The sequence below is a fragment of the Caretta caretta genome, chromosome 9 (assembly GCF_965140235.1).
Source record: "Caretta caretta isolate rCarCar2 chromosome 9, rCarCar1.hap1, whole genome shotgun sequence".
In the NCBI taxonomy this organism is placed as follows: domain Eukaryota; kingdom Metazoa; phylum Chordata; order Testudines; family Cheloniidae; genus Caretta; species Caretta caretta.
In genome coordinates, this window is record NC_134214.1 from 64184859 (window position 1) to 64206827 (window position 21969).

Sequence of the window (21969 nt, forward strand, 5' to 3'; positions counted from 1 at the left end):
GGATTGTGAAAAATTCCTCTGCTCCAACTGTGTTTTCCCCATCTGAAGTTACAATCCCCTGAGTGACATTTTAAGGTGCTTTCCATCTACAACACCCTGGCTGCCCATGAGGCTGCTCCACCCTCACAGCCGGGTGTTCCTGCTGACAGTCACTAGATTTGCACTCTGGGGGACTGGAAGTGGGACAATGGCAGTGGAGGGCTCTCCGCTCTAGAACTCAGTCCCCAGATAGATTGGGACCGTGCACTTGGTAGAGGGGCAGCGGTGTAAGAGAAATATGCTTTCTGGGGTTTCGATGGGGCTGGTGTCTCAGCTCTGTACTGTATCACTGCGCTATTACCGGGGCGCCTGGCTGTTAATCTCCCCCCCATCCTCCACTCCACAAACTATCTGCCATTCAATGGAAATCCTTCTCAGTAACACTATGGTTTTGTTATTAAAAACGTGACATGGTCAGGTTAAAATATGTATTTTTGAAAACGTGATTGAGCTCTCTGAGCACCTATGCTCAATGGCATGCTACAGCGTGGAAACTGAAGAACGTTACCCTCTAATTTCCTTTGCCCCATTTATTGCGGTTGTTTATTTTTGCATCTTTTACTCTGGACAATGTACACTGCCCGGTTTCAGTGGTGCATCTCTAGTCAGTTTTACTTTGAGACGCTCCAGCTGGGGCATGTCCTTATGTGGGCTGCAGGCATGGCACGGAAAAGTTTAAATCCAGACAAAAACCCACGTGCCAGGCCTAAGTGTCCTCAGAGAGTCTCAGCAAAAGAAGGAGCCACCATCAACACCACATCAACCTGTCGAGGGTTACTGCCTGCTAAGTGGTATGAGATGATGCAAAAGTATGGCCGGTTTTAAGGAGTTCTGAATCACCTTCCTGGAGCCAGGGGCTTGAGATTCAATTCCTGGCCATAGAGTTCGGTCACAAAAGGGCTTAAGATAAACCCCAAGTTGCCTCCGTCCTGCTGTTTATGGGGGAGATTCTCAAAGATGCCTAAGCAACTTGGGAGCATAAGTCCCACCAAAAGTCAATGGGACTTAATGCTCCTGAATGCTTTGTAGGTCCTTGTGGAAATCTCACCCCACATCACCACTGCAGACATTTAATCAACCTTAGCCTGGGCCACTGCTTGAAAGGTCATGGCAGCAGTTCACGTCAGGGCTATAACTGCAGCCAATCAATATTACCCAAGAAACCCCCTGGGCCCTGCTTGTTAGCAGTATTCTCTCCATAAATGTCAGCTCCGTGGGGCGAGGACTGCATTTCATTCCCTGCACTGAATACGCCATCAGCAAACACCACCTTTCCCTCTGGTTTTCATTCCTGGTGCATTGGCACTGGGGAGACAGTCGGGGATAGTCAGCCAGACAGCTGATTGCTTGGCAGGGACACTGGTAGGCCGAAACCAGACCAGTGCATATTGCCTTCCAGACAAGGCTCTTGAGCTGCGCTATAAATATCACAGCATGGGCTAATCTTCCCAATGTGCCTGTGAAGTAAGCATTATTCCCACTTTACAGGGTGACAGAGGTCACAGTCCAAAACAGACTCTAGCCAGTGCTGGGCTGTAACCTGAAGACAACACGCCCTGTGTTTCCAGCACAGCGTTCTATGAGCTGCAAGTACAGTTTCAAAGATGAATTTCATGCCATTCTTTCTCTCTCAATAAGCATAATGCCAGCTCTAGCCCTGCATGCAGCGTTCTTTAGTCCTTCCTTTCAAGCTGAGTTTACTGATCACCTTCATACAAGTTAGAAAGCTAGTCCATAAAAGGCACACAGGGCCCAGTTCATCCAGAAACCTTGTACCGTGTGTAGCTATTTACACTCATACAATAGGTGTGAAAAATGGTACCCTTGTGATTTCATAGTGCTTCACTTTGCACTGATGTAAATGACTACACAAGGTGCAAGGCTGAACTGGGCCCACAGAAAAGTCCTCCATCCTAAATAGGAGCTGACCTCCCCCCCAGAGTAACTTGGAACCAACAAGTTAGTTCAGTTAAAAGAAAAGTCACACTAAACAATTTTGACAGTGTTTTTTTTTTTTTAATAAATAACATTTTGGCACAGAAATATACCAAGTTTTACAGAATACAAACCGCAGGGTTAATTACTGTGAATATTACAGAGAGAGAGAGAGAGAGAGGAATAAATTCCCATCTATCTCCCTCTGTTCCTTTTCAGGCTCTGGTGGATCCTGATCCGGCTACAGACCATATATACCTCTCAGCCCACTAAGGCCCACGTGTGGACCACAGCCCCAGAAGGAGAGAGAGACAACAAACAGTAGTGCAGGCATCTGCAAACAATGCAAGCGCGGCGCCTGGAACAGAAATAACATTTTCTCTAACCTTCAGTTTCCTGAGTCCACCTTTCCACTGTCAGACATTTTCCAGAATGAAGGAGTGAGAACACAGGATGTGCTTGGGCCAGAGGCAAACCTGGGACAGTTGAGAGGTATATGTAGTGATGGGAGTTTCCATCCAGCTGAAATGTCCTTTCAGGTGCTTGTGGGGGGAGGTTTGTGCTTGGTAACAGTACAGGGGTGGCAGGGCTGGACGTTTCAATACTAGCACAGTGAGACCACCACATCAGGGGGCTGCCAACAAGAAGGGGGGGCACAAGGGAGAGAGCAGGAGCCCCGCTTGCTAAGCCAAGCGCCTTGCAATGAGGAACTCACCAGCAGGGTTGTAAAAGAGACAGTGGGAGGTGCAACTCAGAGAAGCAACTGGATTGCTTTCCAAGATGGCATGCAACAAGAGTACGGGCAGTTTCATTCCCTCAGTAATTCCTTTCGTGCTTATCCTAAGTGTAAGCTGTCGTCCTTGTAACAGTCAGGGCATAAGTGCACTGTGCAACTCATGGGCACTACATAAACATCACCAATAATCCATTTCTCCTCAAGAAAGTAACAGAGCTGAACCATTGTTCAGATCCAGTAAGCAGTAATCAGCTACTTTTCCAAAGCAGCTTTGAAAAGGGGACATCTCCAAGGTAAATATCAGACCCTGCAAGACAGAATTAGCCTTCCAGTGCTATTAGCAACACTAAAAGCAAAACAGAGTTCACTTTATGCCATTTGTATACTGGATGCATTTCATGGCCACGCTGCCATGGGTCACTTTCTGATCACTGGTTTCAGAGTAGCAGCCGTGTTAGTCTGTATTCGCAAAAAGAAGAGGAGTACTTGTGGCACCTTAGAGACTAACCAATTTATTTGAGCACAAGCTTTCGTGATGCATTCGATTAAGTAAGCTGTAGCTCACGAAAGCTTATGATCAAATAAATTGGTTAGTCTCTAAGGTGCCACAAGTCCTCCTTTTCTTTTTCTGATCACTGTCAGGCTCCTCTGCCTTTGCACAGTGTTGCAGCTTTTAGATTCACAGGACTGCAGAAGAGGTTTAAAGAGTTTAGGGAAGTTTGAGGCACACGGTTTTTGTTGGTTTCATTAAACCTTTTGCTGGGGTTTCTCTTTGATTTTACTGTGCTCATTGTGCTTCTGTTTTCTGAAGAGAGGGGAAGAGAAAGAAAGAATTTGGAGTGAGGCAAAAGCCCACTGGGAAACAATAACAAAGGTGATGTCAGTCAGAGAGCCAAATTCACAGCTGGTGTATGACAATGGAGTTGTGCCCTCGTAAGAGCAAGGAATTTGGTCCACTGTTTAATTAAGTTGCTCTCTGTAACTAATCATGATGTTCGGTTCTCAATGTTTTGACCGCAATAAAAAGTCAGGGACTAAAACACAGATTTTTCAAAAAAGATATTTAGAAAACCAAACATGATCAGTGTGGCTGACGCTTTGTTTCTTTAGAAAAAAAGCTGCCGATATTCTGTGAAATCCAGGCCTTAGCCAGATCAGCCCACACCTTCAATTTCTGCACATTCCATGCATTCTGAAATGGGCCCAAGAACAGATCCGAGGGGGCAGCATGGGAGCATGAGGTCCGCTACTGCTGATGAAAGCTGGGCCACTCAGTGTGCACTGCAACTCGAGAGAGTCTGACAGCACGTTCTGGTTTTAAATTGGTAGCCCTATAGCCTGAAGTTCAACACAGCCCCTACGGAAACCCCGCAGGTAACCCAATCCATGTCCACGCACCAAAGCACTCTTAAACCCAAGAGGCCTCTGCAGACTGAGGAAGCTCAAAAGAACCTGCAGAATCTTATAGGGAACTTTCCTAAGCTCCGTCCATTTATCTTGCACTGGATTGTTTGTACCTTGATCCAAGGATCTCAAAGCACTTTACATGCAGTAAATTTAGCTTCACAACACCCCCACAAGCTACTGTCTGTCCGGAGGAAGAAACTGAATCACAGACAGGGTAAGTGACTGTCCCAAGGTCACACACTGCCTCAGGGACAGGGCCAGAATCCAGACCTTCTAGCTCCCAGTCCTATGCCTTAACCACAATCTGCCCCACAACATGCAGCCTCTGTATGTTTGTGATGTTTCATAGATCTCTTTACGGTTACAGGTGACCAAAAGTCATAGGAAAGAGTGGAGATTTGACCTCCTGGCTGCATATAAAGCACAATGCTGTGAACATGGGATCTTCAACAGAGAGTCACATTTGTGATGCTTGGTAGTGGCTTGTATCAAACATGCACCATGCAGAAAATGCCTCCTCCCCATATGGCCAGCCCCAGCCTCTGGAGACATTGCCAGGGGTTGGGGAGGGGAAAGAGTCCACCAGCCCCGGCAACTCCCCGCACAGCACTTCCTGCTGAACAGAAACATCACAAAGCACCTGAGCTGACGGCAGCACGGTTCAGTTGGCTATTCAGAGCGCCTGAGTATCTAGGGGCTTCCTCTGAGTTATGGGCTGGACAGCACTGAGTTCCTCTTTCCCCCACTTTACTTCACAAGACCATGTTCACCCACAATTCCCCCTCCCCTTTCCCTTGTTCCTCTGCTCTCCCTCGTCTGTGCCTCCCGCCTCCTCTAGCTCTGCCCTGCCCTGCCAACTGTGTGAGCTCCAGAAGGCAGCAAGGGGCAACACAAGACGCTGAAACAAGTCATGCTTGCCTTACCCTGGCAGGTGCACCAGGCCCTACGGTCCCAAGTCAATTTGCCCTGATCTCACAAAGCCCCAGGGATTCCCCTCTGCCTTAGCAGATTCTGTACAGTAGCCTCAGCACAGATCACACTGTGGGCCTTGGAGACCAGTCTCACATGCTCACCTTGCAGAGCTGATGGTCCCGCAGAAGCAAAGCTGCAATGGACATGGGGAAGCACGTCTGGGGTGCAGGATGGCAGGGGTGCTGCACTGCATCTGCCTCCAGCCTGGTGAGCATATAGTTCAACGCATTCCTTTCTGCAGATTGTTCACAGACTGCACTGGTATAGGAAGCTGGAGCATGGTGGGATGGGGAATGGGATGGAAAGACATCCTCTTTAACTGTGTCCAATTTGTGGAAGAGGCCCTGGCAGAGGTCTGGGAGGGGAACGGGGAAGAGTCAAGGAGAAAGAGGCATCCCCACACTTAAAGAAAGGGAAGAACCTTAAAAATCTGCCAGAATCAATCTTTGATTTGGCGTCATGCAGGGCAAAAGGACAGACCACTGCCCACCTGCCTCAGCCACACACAAAGACAGGAGGCACAAGAAGACAATCCCAGCTCAACACCCTCATCCCCAATTGTTACAGAAGCACCGCTCACTAGAACAGATGTTACGAAAAGCAGTGCTCATTGAGACACAAACCCCAGTCCCCACCTCTAGAGACATTCTCTACCCAGGCACTAGCCCCTGGGATATTCCCCTTTGGAAATAAGATACAGGATCACAAAACATCTCCCTGGTTGCAGCCGCATCCCACAGAAGATCACAACAATGCAGGTGGGCAGAATGAGCAGAGAAGAGGGAGGAGGACGATATAAACTGCATCTGTTTCACTGATCCTGGTAACAGAGCTAGAGAGTGGATTTGTTTCACCCCTTGTGCAAAGCTGTACAGGGATCTCAAGTGATTGACATTCACACACACCCCTGGCAAGAAACCAAGGAAAAATAAATCTTCCAAAGGCAAAATAAAATATCAGTGCTAAACAAGTGAGCAGTGAAATAGCCAGGACCATCCCCTACCCTCTCCCAGACAAAGATCCCACAGTCCAGATGCAGGGAAAAACAGAACCTCATCCAGACGTAGGAACAACACGATTGCTGAGGCACAAACCATCATCGGCTCCACTGATGGATGCTGCAAGAAACATTGAAAAGATCCTGTCTATCTGTTCGCTGGTCCCATGACTACGGGCCTCTCAGCGCCATGGATGCCAGGGACAGTGTGTGCATATGCAGTGAGGCTGAGGTGGGCACCGAGGCAGCAGTGTGGCTGTTTCAAACACAGGACGACACTACACCTATTTTTTGGATTGAACACACCGATGAGAACCCCCACAGGGCCAGCGACAATCTGCCACTCATCTCCTGCTGTTATGGCACTTATGGGAAAGGGCTGGCGGGGCCATTCTCCGTTCTCGCAGCCTGGCGCTCCACGGAGCACCCCTCCCCGCTTCTGTGAGTGCCACGTCGCATGGGCAGAGCCGCCTGTTTGGGGTGGGCAGGAAGCACCTCTTGCCCCTCGGGAAGGTTTTGTTCATGCTGCTCTGCTCTTCCCACTACAAAAAGAAATGGGGCTTTGCTGGGATACAGGGAGAGGAACTCCACTGCTGCGAGATCCTTTCACCCCAGTGATCATGGGCACCAAGGAACCTAACACAACCTGCCAGGGTGCCTCTAGGGGGCTGGTCTCTCTCCATGCAGAGCCTGTGCAAGCTGGATTGTGGCTGCAGGAGAGGGGGGATCTCCAGGGCTTGTGGCTTCTTGCATTGGTGGCTGCTCTCCACTGCACCCCAGCCTGGACTCTGGTGCCACCCCCCACCCCCCGTTAAGGACGGTTATTTTTGGTGAGCGAAGAAGGTAAGGCTTTTCCGTGATGGCATCGTCTAGTAAAAGTGAGAGAGAGAATTACACCAAGAGGAGGGTCCAGGCGCAGGGAGCTAGCGCCACTATTTGCCCAAGGCAGGGGCCACTCCCACTATCTCTTCATATTTGGGCGGTGGGTCATTGTAGGAGATGCTGGTTTCCTCGCCACTGCTGCTCTCCGGGTGCCCGGTCACCTCCTCGTAGGAAGGGGGCGGGGTGGCGCTAGACAGTCTGGAGAGGACTGAGACGGAATGCTCCGGCGGGTAAAGAGTGCCATCCAGCTGGGAGCTGCCTCCTGCTCTGCCATCAGCAGGCACCCTGCTGCCTGGCTCGCGCTGGGACTGGCCGTCCCCCTGGCTGTGAGATGTCTCTCGGTACACCATGACCCTGGGAATGCTGCGGCCCGCTCGGCTGGCCAGGTAGCGGTTCTGGGCGTACGAGGGACGGTGGCGCGTGGCCTTCTGCAGCTGACACCTCCAGATGATGAACAGGGCAATGACTATGAGCAGAGCCACTCCCAGGAGAGGCACCACCACATACATGGCATCTGAGCGCTCTGTGCCCTGCCCGGGGTCCTTGACGGAGTAGACAGAGTTGGTGTAGCCTTTCCAGAACTCCATCTGCAGAGGGGAACAAACCAGCACCAGTCACAGGCGTTCATGTCAAAGCAGTGCCCCTCAGCTTGGTGGCCGAAGGAAGGGGCTGCTCGCTTACATGCCCAACTTCCACCCTGTAGCTGAGGTAGAACTGTTCCGCCACCGCCTACTGGTTCCCCTCCAACGGAACACAAACCCGGGAGCCAGTACCGGAGACATCATGGGAACCAGTGCACAGGTTTCTGGGCTCTCGCCCTGACAGCAGCAAGCGGCCCCATGAGAGGCTGAGGGCCCCTGTGTTAGCACCACCTCCTGCCCTGGTTAGACTGGGGGGCAGGGAGCGGGCCACAAGCGCACGGTAGCAGTACCAGCCATGCCTTGCCCACATCCTGGCTTGCAGTGCAAGGACACCTGGCAGGGACATGGCGCTGCATGGGACAGGTGAGCTGAGCTCAGGTTTCCTGCTGACACCCAGGGAACAAACCACCTCACGGGCAGGGCAATCCGCTCTCTCTCCCCTCCATCTCCTTCACGCCCCCCTCAGGGCTCGAGTTATTCCATCTCCTCGGGCTCTGCTCCCCACAGCCTCACCCCCCATGTACCGTTTTCTCCTTGTTCTCAAACACCTCCTTGACCTCCTCATAGCTGCAGATCTCCTCGATGCACTCTCGCTCGATGGTGCCCTGGCGGAACTCCTCCAGGAAGCTGTTGGCCCGGGGGAAGCGTTTGAGAACCGAGTGGGCATTCTTGGCCCCCAGGAACACTGAAACACACAACGCAGAGAGGCGCTGAGGACTCCCACGCACCCAGCCCCAGCACGATCCAACGAGCGGCCTCTCGCTGCCACAGGGACCAGGCTACTACACAGGTGGCAGCTTCGGGTACCCAGCAGCACAGGTGCCCACTGGCTATGCTACACAGCCCAGTGCTAGAGTCCGCCCACCCAGTCCCGCGAGCTCAGAGGGCACAACATCCTACCAGAGAGTAGGCAGAACAGGCGTTGAGCAGCCCTTACAGGCTCTCCCGCTGCCTACGACCAAGCTGGCCAGTGCTAGCGTGATGGAGCCAGACGGGAACCCTGCGCTGGGCTGAGGGAGGACAATGGCAAGAGAGAGTCACAAGTAGAGTTTTAATAGTCCCCACCCCCGCACCAGCAGAACACAATGACCTCGGCAGTGCCACATCACAGCCCATCCCTCTCTCTCAACAGCCCTGAGTGCTTCCAAGTGCGGGCAGGACTAGACTGAGGGGAAAACGTGCAAGTGCTACACCGGGCTGGTTGTAACTTCAGGCCCTCGGTGCTATTGTCCGTCCCGCCCCTCTGCCCAAGTGAAATCCAGTGCTGTTGGGATGCAGGGGGAGGAGATCAGAACCCAGCCTGCAATCAACCCACACAATGCAGTGGTGATCACGGAGGGACTCTGGGCCACATCCACTGAAAGCATTGGCCAAGCTCCAAAGGGATTTTAGTCACACCTGGGGTATATTGTTCATGTTAAAACCCTGCCTGCCCTTTGGTTTGCTGCTCCCTGCATGTGACTGAGGGTCTCCTGTTGCAATATCACCCACCTGCAGTCTCCTGTCTAACGGCATCGGAAGCCTATGCAACACCCAATCTGGGCTGGTCCAGCCATCCTGTACACCTGCCCTGGTTCCTTACAACACCACGTGCACTCAGTTCAATTGGCTGGGAACCACCGGCTGAATGAGAGGCAAAGCGCCCACTGCAATAGGGGACCGGAGCACAACTGGTAGCGCTATGGCACTGCCCCCTTTATGGCCACAACAGGAGGCGGCAGCCCCAGGGCCCAGGGAAGAGGCATGGATGGAGGAACAGGAGCTCCCGAGGCAGAGGGTCTGAGCCCTCCCCTGGCAGGCTGCGTGGCCGGCAGCACCACCACGGCTCAGGAGAACCAAAGCGCCATGCGTCTATCTGCTGCCAGAACCAATGATGAGCAGGGACTCTCGGTTAAGAGGCACCACCGTCCGAGGGAAGGAGATTGGGGCTTTTGCAGCCCTTCTCTACGTCATCCTCACAGCCCATGCTGCAGCTACACTATAGGTCAGCAGATTAGGCGGCATCTGCACCAGCGCTGAACCACGATAGCTGCAGCAGGGGATCATGCCAGTCTAAGTACCAATGGGCCAATGCACCTATGCTAGCTGTGCTCTCCCCCACTCTCCCCGCCCCTTATGCTGCATTACCAATCCCACGTTCCCAGTACACCATTACAGGGTGAGAGATTCTAAAGGGCCTTCTGTGATCCCCGAGGGATTGTCGGAGATGAGGCCAAACTCCCATAGTTCCCCAGGAGTTGGCATTATTTCCAACTCCCTTTCTCAAACAGGCCAGGACAAACCCTCAGCTCAGGAATGGTTCCAGCTGGAGCTTTGGAGAGGCCATCCTGAGGTGCATCCGACAGCTGCTACGAAGTAGAGAGAGCCCTGACAGCATCTGTGAAGAGCCAGAGACCAATACCAGCAGTTCACGCAGCTTCAGCTGCAACGCTCATGCCCCTACCCCACCTATGGCTGGATCTGTGCAGTACACAAGGATGACACTCCACAGATGAAATCCCACTTTGGGTCCACACCATGCCACAAATTGGGGACACCAAGTGGTTCAGGACCTGTGAGGAGCAGCAAGCAGCTGCATAACTTCATACTAAGAAAGGACACTTTTCAGTGCAGTGGGTGTGGACTAGCCCCAATGCAGAAGCACCAGCCCACAAGGAGGAGACAGCCAATCACCCTGCCGAAGAGTGGCGATTGCCCTGTGGAAGCTATCCACCCAGGACAGTTATTTCTCCCTTGGGTCCCAGTTTGGGGCTAGGAAGTCTCCAGCAGGTGCTGGTTTCAGATTCTCGCAATGGCATGGCATTCCATCCAGTGGCATGTGCTCAGAGCAGCCAAGGTGGCAAAGAGAATTCATGGATTTAAATAATCAGGGATCACACAAAGATCATGCAAACATACCCAGGGTGCTCAGAGCACGCAGGAGAATGGTCAAACACTCTGGACTCTTCCAGGAGAACAGAGGGGACCCATACTCTCACGGAACGTCCCAGGCAGTGATGGGGTCTCTATCCCCACAGCAATTCAGGGTCACCCAGCAGGCCAACCAGTGCCTCAGTTCATGAAACCATTCCCAGATGGCACAAACCCAGAGACCTGTATCCAGGACAGTGCACATTTGGGAGACAAGGCCAGGTGGGTTACCAGTCATGACACTTCACTGACTACTGCAGTAATTATCTCTGCAATCACATGCATTTTGCAAAATCCATGTGAAAGCAAAGGCAAGGTCTCCTGTGCACAATGGAGTGAGAGGGCAGCGGGATTTGAAACAACTTTCACACAGCCAAACTGTTACACATGAAGCAGTTGTTCATTAGCACAGCCTGCAATTTGCCCAGACAGTAAGTGCTCTGTGCACACACTTTCTAACTAATGGCAGGACTTGGAAGAAGGATCATGCGAGCAGTTAACTAAAAATGTTACCTTGTCTTTAACTAGGAGTCATTTGTTGCTATATTGGTGGCAGGTTTCTCCTTATGTTTTCATGAGACCTTCATTTTTCCTACTCTCAACTGGTATGGTGAGTGGTTTTATGGAGTATACTGCTCCAGAGGCATTGATGTGTTATTAGCAATTACTGCTATGACATGCCACCAGCTTTTGGTCATGATGGGATACACTTGATGAGTTACTGCATTTACTTTTTTTCCCTGGGGTTTATTAATATTTGCTCTGGTGAGGGAGTTTATGAAAGAGAGAACTGCTGTTGTATGGACTGTGACACTGGCAAATCAGGTGGCAGCTCATGCCAAAGTCCTCATGTCTCAACTGATCACGGAAAAATATACAGCTGGAAGCAGTCTGGCTCACCTGTGTGTTAGTGTTATTAAAATAGGTATGAGAATTTAATAACATGTTTAACCTTTACAGATTGCTTGTGAATTGCTGCATGCATTAATCTCACCTCAAAATATGGGATACAGACGCTGCAAGTAATATTTAAGCATTTGTATTGTAAGCTTCTGTGACGCTGTAAATCACCAGACAACAGAGACATTAACTAGTGTAAAATGCTAGTCACCAACAGAAGGTGTTACGTCCTGGCCAAGAGGAAGGCCCATCAACATCAGATGGACTATTGTAGAACATTAAAGAGAACAAAAGACATTTGTTGCTCTGCTCTTCCTCCCACCACGAAGATGAGTCATGCAAGTGGATTCCTCCCATCAGCTGAGTTTACAACTCAGAGCACAAAGAATCATAGGACTGGAAGGGACCTTGAGAGGTCATCTAGTCCAGTCCCCTGCATGGAGAGAGAGAAATAAAAACACTTAACAATAAAGAACTGGATCTCTATGATGCTTGGACTCTGGGGGGCAAGATTTTCTATGCATAAGCAAAAGATCCCCAGAGCTTAGTCCACGTTAGCCCTAAAGGACATATAGAGCTTGCTTTTTATAGAAGCTTCTACCTCTTGAAACTTAAGATTGTAACTCATTTGTATATTTATGTTTACCTGCTTGAATCTTGTAAATAACTCATTTCCTTTTCTATTTACTAAATGTTTAAATAGTTTATTATAGGATTGGTTACAAGTGTTGTCTTCAGTGTGAGATCTAAGGTGCGACTGATATACGGCATATCAGTATATAATATGACTCCATATGAAGGCTGTTACTGAGCCGGAGTTTACACTTAATAATTGGTTGGCGAAATCTAAGTATAGAACTAGCAGGCAATTTGGGGTTTGTGCCCTGGTTCTTAGCAGTCTGCCCTGAGGTTGGTAGTCACGCTCCTGAGTCACCGCAGACAGCTCGACATGGATAATAAAGAACAATATGAAGGATGTGAATTACAATGACTTCTCCAGAATCTACTTTATTATACAAAGGATGCAGGCCAACTGCAATACTAGACCAGAGCAACATATTTACAAAAACAATGGGAATGGAGAGGCTATTTTACAGTCATCAAGTGCATCTCACTGGGGCCCCAGCTCTCCTATTTCTTCAGTCTTTGTGAAGGAGTTTCATGGGGAATGGCTGTGAGGGAGCTGTCCTGAGAGGAGCACTGAACAGCTTAGCAGGGATGTATTGAGCAGATGATGCAGGGATCGGTTGCTGGGTCAGCTTTGGCTGTCATCTGCTCTTCAGCCTTCATGCACTGGGTGGAGATTTCACAATGGAGCTGTCTATCCTCAAGTCATTTCCTATCTTTCTGGAAATAGCGTGGCACTAGCTCCTCGGCCTTCTGCCTTGACCCATCCAGTCTTTCAGAAGTGCACCTCACTTCCTCCTCCTCACACTGGAACACTCACTCCGATCTCCTTTGAGTCTCCCTCTGTGTTTCCTGAAGTGACAAGCCTGTTCCTGCTTTTCCTGGACCTCAGGTTTGCCAGCCTTTCCAACACTGTGCAACCTTGCCACCTGGCCCATTCCCTGCTCTGAGACATCCACGGTGCTATACTGGCTTCTATAATGAAAAGAAACAAATAAGAGCTTCAATAAGGGAATCAAAAGCTTGATCATTCCTTGGATCATTAAGGAACACAATGGAAGTCATTGTTCTAGCTCAATTTTGAATGCCAATGCCTCCAGAAAGGCTCTCCTTGGACTGGAGCCCGCAAGGACCCCTTAGAATTCACAATTGTTACAAGAAGGGTGGAGATGCTAAATCGTTGGAACGAAGGACAAGGAAGGGATGGGGAGCTACTGACAGTCAGTATAACCACACAATCAAAGACTACTTATCAGGCAAACAGGAGCCTCAGAGACATGTCTGTGCCGATGGTCCCAGCAAGAGTGAGCAAGGGATATCAGAGCGAGGCGGGAGGCTGGTAGGTTAGCCCTGGAGTCACTCAAGTGGACACTGGGGGACAGGCTCAGAGAAGGCAGGGGTTGCGTCAGCTTCTACAGCAGGGGTGGGCAAACATTTTGGCCCGAGGGCCACATCTGGGTGGCGAAACTGTATGCAGGGCCATGAATATAGGACTGAGGCAGGTGGTTGGGGTGCAGGAGAGGGTGTGGGACGGGATGCAGTGTGCAGGAAGGGGCTCAGGACAAGGGGTTGGAGTGCAGGAGGGGTGAGGGGTGCAGAAGGGGGCTCAGAGCAGAGGTTTGGAGTGCAGGAGGGGGTGCAGAGTTTGAGAGAGGGTTGGAGTGTGGGATGCAGGAGGAGTTTGGGTTGTGGGCTCCGACCCGGCGCTGCTTACCTCAAGTGGCTCTAGGGTCGCAGCAGTGCGGCTAAGGCAGGCTCCCTGCCAGCCCTGGCCCTGCACCATTCCTGGAAGTGGCCAATATGTCTGGCAGTGGCTCCTGGGGGTGGGGTGAGGCAGGCAGCTCCGCCATGTGCTGCTCTCGCCTGCGGGTACCACCCCCTGCCCAAAGCTCCCATTGGCCACGGGAGCTGCAGGGGGGTGGTGCCTGCAGGCGAGGGTACTGCACGGAGCCCTCTGCCTCTCCCCTCCCCTCCCCAGGGACCATAGGGATGTGATGCCAGCTGCTTCCGGGAGCGGCGCAGGGCCAGGGCAGGCAGGGAGCCTGCCTTAGCCCTGCTGCGCCACAGGGCTGGCAATTCCGCGGGCAGGATTGAAAGCCCTGATGGACCGGATCCAGCCCACAGGCCGTAATTTGCCCTCCCCTATTCTACAGGGTAAAGGGGAATAAGCATTGCCTCCAAACTGGATGGGAGGTGTGTGTGTGGGGGGGGGGGGGGTAGAGATTTTCAAAGGCACTAAGACCAGTGAGCCCCAGTGACTGTCAACAGCAGGGTGTGCCCCTGAAGATCTCCCTCTGTACGCTGGAGCACAAGCGTGACGAAAGATTTACAGACACAAAGGAATAAGGATTACAGTTAATTGGTATCCACGGTAGATTTCTTTCAATGCATTCAGTGCCTGACAGCAGGTAGGATAAACAGTAATTATCCTGGCAGCTCCCATGGCCTGTGTTAGCTCTACATCACTTTGATAACAAAATATGCCAATGACTGTCTTTCATGCATTAATCAGACAGAATGGCACATGACTGAGGCCAGATAAGAGCAGCATGCTAATTGGGTGCCATAGCCCAGGGACCAACAGATGCAGTGCCACAAACGTTTGGCCACAGCAGACAAGAGGTAGCTTCCTGCCACCAAGTTCTTATTTGTAGGCTTAAGCTGCAGTTTGTGTTATTTTGTTTTTCCCCCCCTTACTTCACCAGCTTCGAGTCCAAGCAGATGGCATTGCTCAGCGGCTGCTGGGTACAGCCACCCTAACAGTGAACGTGGCTCATATGGCCAAAAAGGCATTGGGCAGTGTTACTGGGGAATTATTGGGGAAGGGCTTGGTAACTGTGGAGCCAGGGATGGCAGGGTAGGGGGAGAGGTGGGCCCTTCCACCCTTGTCTGAGGCGACAAGTGCCTTTTAAAAAGCACTAATGGCAGCATCCATAACAAGCCACTCTTTCCCCTGCACCTGCCCTCAGCCACTGGCACAATATATATAACAAAGAGCTGCGTACCTGGCACAGAGTAGCCCTCGTCCCCCAGCTCTTCCTGCTGGCTCAGCTCGACCGCTGTCTCCACTGTCAGGTCTGGATCCTGGCATGCCCCAAGCAGATCCCAAGATCCCTGGCCTCTCCCAGTCTGGCTTCAGAACCAGGGCTATCCTCAGCTCCCAGCGGAGCACTGAATGCAGCCTCTGTGCCACGCAGCAGCACATCAGGCTGCACACAAGAGCGAGCAGGGAGGATTCAGTGTAGCTCTTTAAAGATCAAACATGCTTTTTCCACCCTGCTATTACTGTCCCAGCTTTATCGTGCTGAGCAATCAGGCCCTTGATATTGTCACAGCACAGCTCGCTAGTCCAAGCAGCGGCCATTACAGTGGGTTACTTGGCTGTTCGCTTACACAGCAACTGTAGGGCCTGGGTAACCTCCCCTTCCCAGCTAGTCATCAATGCCCACAGCACTCTCAGATCTGCCCATACCATACTCCCAGGAGCCATACTGGCGACTGGAGCAGAACAAAGTCAAATTACTGCTGAAGAAGTGGGTTGTTGTGAACACAGTGCACAAATGAGCGCCACCACCTGGGCAGCACAGGTAACAGGCCCCCAGCCAAATGGCCCCAGCATGGAAAGCAGACCAGGCAGGCTGCCTAAGCAGTGACCAGTGCACTGTGGGAAGGGCAGAGCAGCACTCTGCATGACTGGGGCTATTAGGCCAGCAATCTGTGCCCACTCTGGCTTGATAAGGTGGTGAGAGCAAGGCTGAGCCAAATGGTGGCATAACTGAAAACGCAGTTGGGTGGGGGTGCCTGGTGTGCTACAGGCATGCGAGAGGGACCAACAATTCACCCAGCTGTTCTCCTGTACACCAGGCTCTGACTCTGCAGCCCAGGAACACACAACGAAGAGATGTGCAGGAAGAGACAGAGCCATGCCTCAAGCCTCTGATCCTAGAAGGGGCCATGACACTGCTCCACTCTAAGACCCAAGGCAACACAGACTATTCCCTACCCTCTTCTCAAAGAGGAGGCTACCAGCCCTTTCCCCCACCACATGCAAGAGACCTGTCCCCCAACACCCCTTGCTCCAGAAGAGGTGAAGACACCACGCTTGCCCCTCCCTGCCCTTGAGGCCCTCATTGGGAAATACTTACTTGCCATGCTGTCTTGCTCAGATACTCAGGGCTTTCACCTACCTGTTGGGAAGAAAATGGGAGAGTCATGGAGGGCTCAAAGCCACAGGCCGTGGTTCCAAGCCCTTGGTCACACCAGTAGCAGGGACTGATCCATGGGGAAAGATGGCTTTTTCTGGAGCCTAGGCAGCCTGCTGCAGGACCCAGCTGAGCTCTATATACCCATCGTCTCTACAGGAAACTATGACCCACCCAATACTGCCCCCAGGCTCCTTTGGTACACACCACATGTCGCAGAATGGCAGCTGGCCGTCGCCAGCTCATCCAACCCACTTTCAGACCTCCCACCCCACATGTCCATTTGGCTGCCCCCAAATCCCCTGGCTTCAAGACAGAGCATATCAGTGGCTCTGCATAACTCCCGAGTGCCCAAGAGGCAGGCCACAAGGCCTACAGGGATTCCCATCAGTCAGCTCAGAGCATCTTTGTCTCTCAGTGAACAATGTGCCCCACTTCAGTAGGAGAGGGTAAAAACGCCCCCATGGCTTCTGCTCCATCACATCATGCAGGAGAGATGTAGCACACTCAGTCCCCACATATTAACTGACTGCTTTATATCATCTAGCCTCAGGCTGGCGGGCGAGAGGCCTAGAACATGCAGGCTTGCAAAGTGCTTTACAACCTCTCCCCACAGCAGGAGACTTTGTACTTCACTGCCAGGCTACGTCCAACTTCTGCTGCCCTAACATTAACTACCCCTCGTTCCAAGGCCAGAGCCTCTTACGTGGCCAGGAAGGCTCTGCCAGCCAGTCTAAACCCTCAGTGTGCACTTAGGAGCCTTACTGGTCTGAGAACTTGTAGCCTGATCCTGCAACCTGTGGAGGCCAGGTCTACACCACAAAGTTTTCCTGGAATAGTTATGTTGGGCAGGGGTGTGAAAACACAGCTAGGCTGCCAAAAACCTCCATGTAGATGCTGCCAGCATGAGTCCTTTTACCAGTATAGCTTACCTCGTTTGGGCTGGAGGTTCAACCATACCGACAAAAGATCTCTTTATGCCGCATCTCCTCTAGGCGGCTCTACTGGCATAGCCTCCCTCATGTAGACTGCTTGGGGTGTTCTCAGCTCCCTAAGGCAGTAGGAATTGAGGATGCTCAACCACCTCACAGGATCAGGCCCTTGAAGAAGAGAGTTTGGACATCTGGGTGCATAAAGAACAGTGTCCATAAAATGAAAGATGAGCTAGATGGCCAGGAGCCCAGAGCCAAGCCAGAGGGTGAGAAACAAACAAGGATTTCTTCACCCAGAGGTGCCAGATCAAAGCCAATCTCCACAGCACATAGATACTGTACTACAGGCTTGAAAACTTCACCTGGCACCTGCTAACTTTAGGGTGAATACACCAGCCACATGAAGGAAGAAACACCCACAGAACGTAAGCTGTTTGGATTTGTACAGCACCTGGCACACAGGGGCCCCAGTAATGGACCAGGGCCCAAGGCACCACTTCAACACAAGTTGAGTAACAGTAATATAGTAATAGTATCCCCAGCTGCTAGAAAGAGAGTGTGCTGGAATGCACTGCTTAGGGGAATCGAGCAGCCTGCTACTCTATCCTTCCCCCACCTCCCGGCTACTGCTACTGTACCCATTCCCCTCAACAGCCTCCAGTGTATTTATGTTTGAGCCCTTCTCCACCATGAACGGTTCCAGTGGATGCGTCTGCTGTTCACAGCTTTCCCGCGTAGCTGCAGAATGACAACTGCTGACTGTTTCACTGCTGCTCAACCTCCTGAATAGCAGCAGCGCAAATGAGAAGAGTTCCATTAATGCTGCACAGCAAAACTAACAGCCCCGCAGTGAGGCTACAGCGGTGTGCAAACTCAGGAAGGCAATACTACATTTGGAAGGTTAACTTGCTGTAAACAATGAAATCACATTATGCAGAAGTGTCAGGTGTCCCTCCATACACAGGAGCAATTTCCTATTCACCAGTGACAAGAGGATCCTTCAGACTCTATTCTACCACCTCCCCATTGTGCTCTGCTAGCCAGCTCAAGCCCATGATGCATCGTTACAGGAATTCCCCAGTTTTTCTCCCCCCATCTCAGATCTGCACAGCAGAACCCAATTCCATCCAGGGGCTCTAGTGACACTGCAAACCAGAGAGGTAAAAAGATTCTCACCGGACTTTACTTTTATTATTGGGGGTTCAGGGGAGAAACAACAAGAAATAAAAGCTACACTAGTCTGAGGTCCAGGATTTACAATACTCAGATCTAGATCAGTCCTTACATAGCTCAGCAACAGTTTCTAAGCCCAGTTACTTTACTCACGAAATAAATAAAAGTCACATCTCTTCAAAACCCAGAAACCTAAGGCTTCCAGTAACAGAGCAGTTTTTTCTTACCCCAACAGAGCAGAGAGTAGTGAACCTTGCACACAACCTCTTTTTGGTTATTACTAACATTTCTATCCACCAACACCACAACTGTGTCTTACATGATTTTAGAAGCTGTTGTATCAAGAATGGTTAGACACAGAAAATAAGTCTGTAACCACATGGAATGCACATTTCAATGGCCTAAAGCATTCTCTAGCAGTCTGTGAAATATTGACTGCAAAATACATGCTGGAATTAAAGTGGGGATGAAGGAAAAAAGCAAGATAACCTGATTTTACAGTCTGCTATCTCACATTCCACCAGGGGCTAGGAAGACAGACTGGACCAATATAGATGCTTTCAACACCGGAAATTTTTTGTAAGCTCTGGTTAGCCCAATAGAGGAAACTTCAGTCCCTAAAACATTGGTGTGACACAGGTTGAGAACTTGTAACTATAACGTGGTCAGTTGCATCGGCTATAATCAGAGGTTGCTTTGCTCTGGCTAATTTTTGCTTATGTTCAGTTTCATTAAGAAATAAAGATTTACGTGACAACAGGAGAGGGTTACACACAAACCCTCATCTTCATCAACAATACTTAAAAGGGACAAGGTGGTCTACAATCATTAATTTATCCTCACACAAGTCAGTGGCAAGAGCTGGGATTAGAAATCAGGAATCCTGGCTCGTTAGGCCACATGGTGTCTCTGATGAGCGGTGATGTACACCCCTCTTGCGAGGGGACACATTTCAGGGGGTAGGGGTATGTGTGTGTGTGGCGGGGGTTGGGGGATCATTTTAAGAAAGTTGATATTTTAAACTTAATTATAAGCTTGAGGCCGGGCTGGTAATTCTTGAATTAAGCATGCAAAGGGCCAGCTGATAGGACACAGGTCATCTGAGGAACATGAGTATATTCCTAGCACGAAGGAGTAGGGCTATTTAATCCAGTGGAAAAACAACCTGGTAGATATGAACTTCAATATTCATGCGTATACCATACACATGATTGACGTGCACGTATCATAGCAGCAAGTGACATAGATTATATAGAAATGCATTTATATTCTGGGCATGTATTTCACATTTCTGAACACACCAGCATTATAGGTACCCATACAAAACACAGGGTCTGGAACACAAAATATTCTACCTCAAGGGACACTGAAGAGTTAATTTTTTCTGCCTAAAGATAACAAAAAGCTAAGGAATCCAAACCCAGAACCCAGCCTCAATGCCCACCCGATCAGTTCTCCTCCCTCCTTCTCTGAACAGTGTTTTCCTCCTCTATAAATACACCATCAATAGGAGGTTGCCATGGCAATGGTGAGGAGGCGTGAGGGATACAGCAATGGGGATGCTGATGCAGTCACACATTCGTGTCTTCCAGACCTGGCAACCCCCGGGCTCCCCCCACCCAACGATGATGCTGAAGAAGGAAACTGTGCTGGTAGAATATGGTGTCCTCCACCTCTAGCAATACAGGCAGACTCTGCGTGGGTGTGTGGTCTGAGGGAAGGATGTACGCAGAGAGAGAGATAAGCCAGAACCCCCGATCTTCTTGCCAGCGCAGGAACGGGTTGTGGGATTCCGTAACACCACTGACGTGTGGTGGCACGTCGGGAGGCTGCCGGATTGTTGGGCGTCATACCGCCAAGGATGCCAGCTGCTTTGCAAGTTCTAAGAACTATTTTTGTTTTCAAAGCCAAGATCAACACATCGGGGAAGGCTCCACAGGCTCCAATTCCCAGAGACCACAAAGCCCCATGGTTGCCAGGATGCCATCCTACAAACCAATCCACAAACCCTCAATGGGACCAGAATTCGTCCCCACAAACCAATCCTAAAACTCACCAGGTTTGGAGTGGTATGCTCGCAAACAACTGTGTAAGCTGATACGTACCAGCCAGGCACGCTCCAGCTTCAGCCCCCTGGACCTGCCCCAAATCCCACAGTAGCCCCAGTGAACACACCTTCCCCCACAGTCCACAGCACCCACACACCCTAGCAGATACTTTCCTAGCTCCTTGGAGTTTAGTATTCAAGTACCGATTCGTTTCACTCTTCCCTCCATTGCCATCGGTGCTTCCCCTCCCCCCCACCCATCCCAACCCCTCTTTCCTTCCCCATCACTTCCCTGACATTCCTGCCTCCCTCCTGATTCCCAAAGGTGGACTCAACCCCCTTCCTCTCTACTCCAGTGCCCAAAGCCCCAAGCCCGCCCTCCCCCTCAATCCCGGTACCGTCCCTCTTCTAGCACACCCCTCAGCCTCCCACCCAGTCTCTACTGCACCCCCAATTCCCACAGCCCTGGGTTGTCTCCAGCTCCTAAAAAGTCATACTACTTCACACTACCCTGCCCCATTTCTTCCCCCCTTCTCCTCCACTCCCCACAGTGCCCCCACCGGACATCCATCTCATTCTTCCTCCAGCCCCTTCCACATACCCACTCCTCTATCCACGCCCCCCATCCCTATGGGCCCCCTCCCCATCCCTGCTCCTCTATTCACCCCCCATCCCTATAGGCCCCCTCCCCATCCCTGCTCCTCTATCCACCCCCCCATTCCTATGGGCCCCCTCCCACTGCCCTCTCCTCTCCCTTTCCTCTAGCCTCCTGACTCTTCTTCTCCATCTCCCCCTATTTCCCCATCCACTACCCTCCCCAACTCCCTCTCCTCTCATCCCCTGCCCCTTGCCCTATTCCCCCACTCCATGGCCCTCCCCTCTATCCCAACCCTATGCACACTAAACACCCACCCCTTCTCCCCTCCCCATCACCCCTTCGCCCATCCACCCCATACCCCTGCCCCTTCTCCCCTCCCCATCCACCCCATACCCCTCCCCCCTGCCCCTACTCCCCACCCCATACCCCTCACCCTTGCCCCTAATCCCCACCCCATCCACCCCATACCCCTCACCACGACCCCCTCCTTGTACCTCCCCTCCCCCCAGTACCTCATGCCCGCCGCAGCTCCGGGCTCCCCGCGCGCGCACACACAGAGCCGACGGCTCCCCGCCCGCCCGGCGCAGCCCAAGCCGGCAGCTACCAGTGTCCACCCGCGGACAAGGGGGGGGCGGGGCTGAGCCGCCCTCTCTGTCCAATCACAGAGCGGGGGCGGAGCTGGCAGACGTTTACGGCCAATCATTCAGCCGCTAAGGCGTGAGAATTCCATCTAATCTGCCCAATCACAAAAAGGGAGAGGAGGGCCGCCTCTCCCGCTGTGACCAATCAGCGTGATAACGGCGGGCCTTGCCGCCTGCTGTGTCCACTGAGAGGGCAGCCTTTGAAGGAAGGGCCGTCCCATTTCTGGGTTTGAAGGCCATTGCGCCGCAGGGTGCTCTGGGAGTTGTAGTCTTAATGGCTGGGTCATGCCAGGCCGCTGCAGGGAGTGGGCACGAAGCTGTGGGAGGTGT

The 21969-nt window shown here is 51.5% G+C and overlaps 1 protein-coding gene across 7 annotated transcripts; it reads right to left on the bottom strand.

Moving 5' to 3' along the window:
• Window positions 1-2033: 2033 nt before the first annotated feature.
• PRRG3 (proline rich and Gla domain 3) lies at window positions 2034-21626 on the bottom strand. Of its 7 annotated transcripts, none has more exons than XM_048863270.2 (5): window positions 21511-21620; window positions 17181-17348; window positions 16192-16233; window positions 8134-8294; window positions 2034-7555 (listed from the first exon to the last, which is right to left on the bottom strand). In XM_048863270.2, the coding sequence occupies exons 3-5, from the start codon at window positions 16196-16198 to the stop codon at window positions 7019-7021; spliced, it is 705 nt and encodes a 234-aa protein (XP_048719227.1). In that variant the 5' UTR covers window positions 16199-16233; window positions 17181-17348; window positions 21511-21620; the 3' UTR covers window positions 2034-7018. The 7 variants fall into 7 exon arrangements, 3 of the variants coding, with proteins under 3 accessions (XP_048719227.1, XP_048719229.1, XP_048719228.1); XM_048863272.2 differs by having other exon boundaries at window positions 17181-17371; XR_007358345.2 differs by lacking the exons at window positions 2034-7555; window positions 8134-8294 and adding exons at window positions 12398-13021; window positions 15052-15255.
• Window positions 21627-21969: the final 343 nt, after the last annotated feature.

What these genes read in the sequence shown, in the direction of transcription:
- PRRG3 (XM_048863271.2), bottom strand. An exon ending in TTGAGAACAAGGAGAAAACG is followed by an intron (nt 7,556 to 8,133) that starts GTACATGGGGGG and finishes TCCCCTCTGCAG; the next exon opens with ATGGAGTTCTGGAAAGGCTA.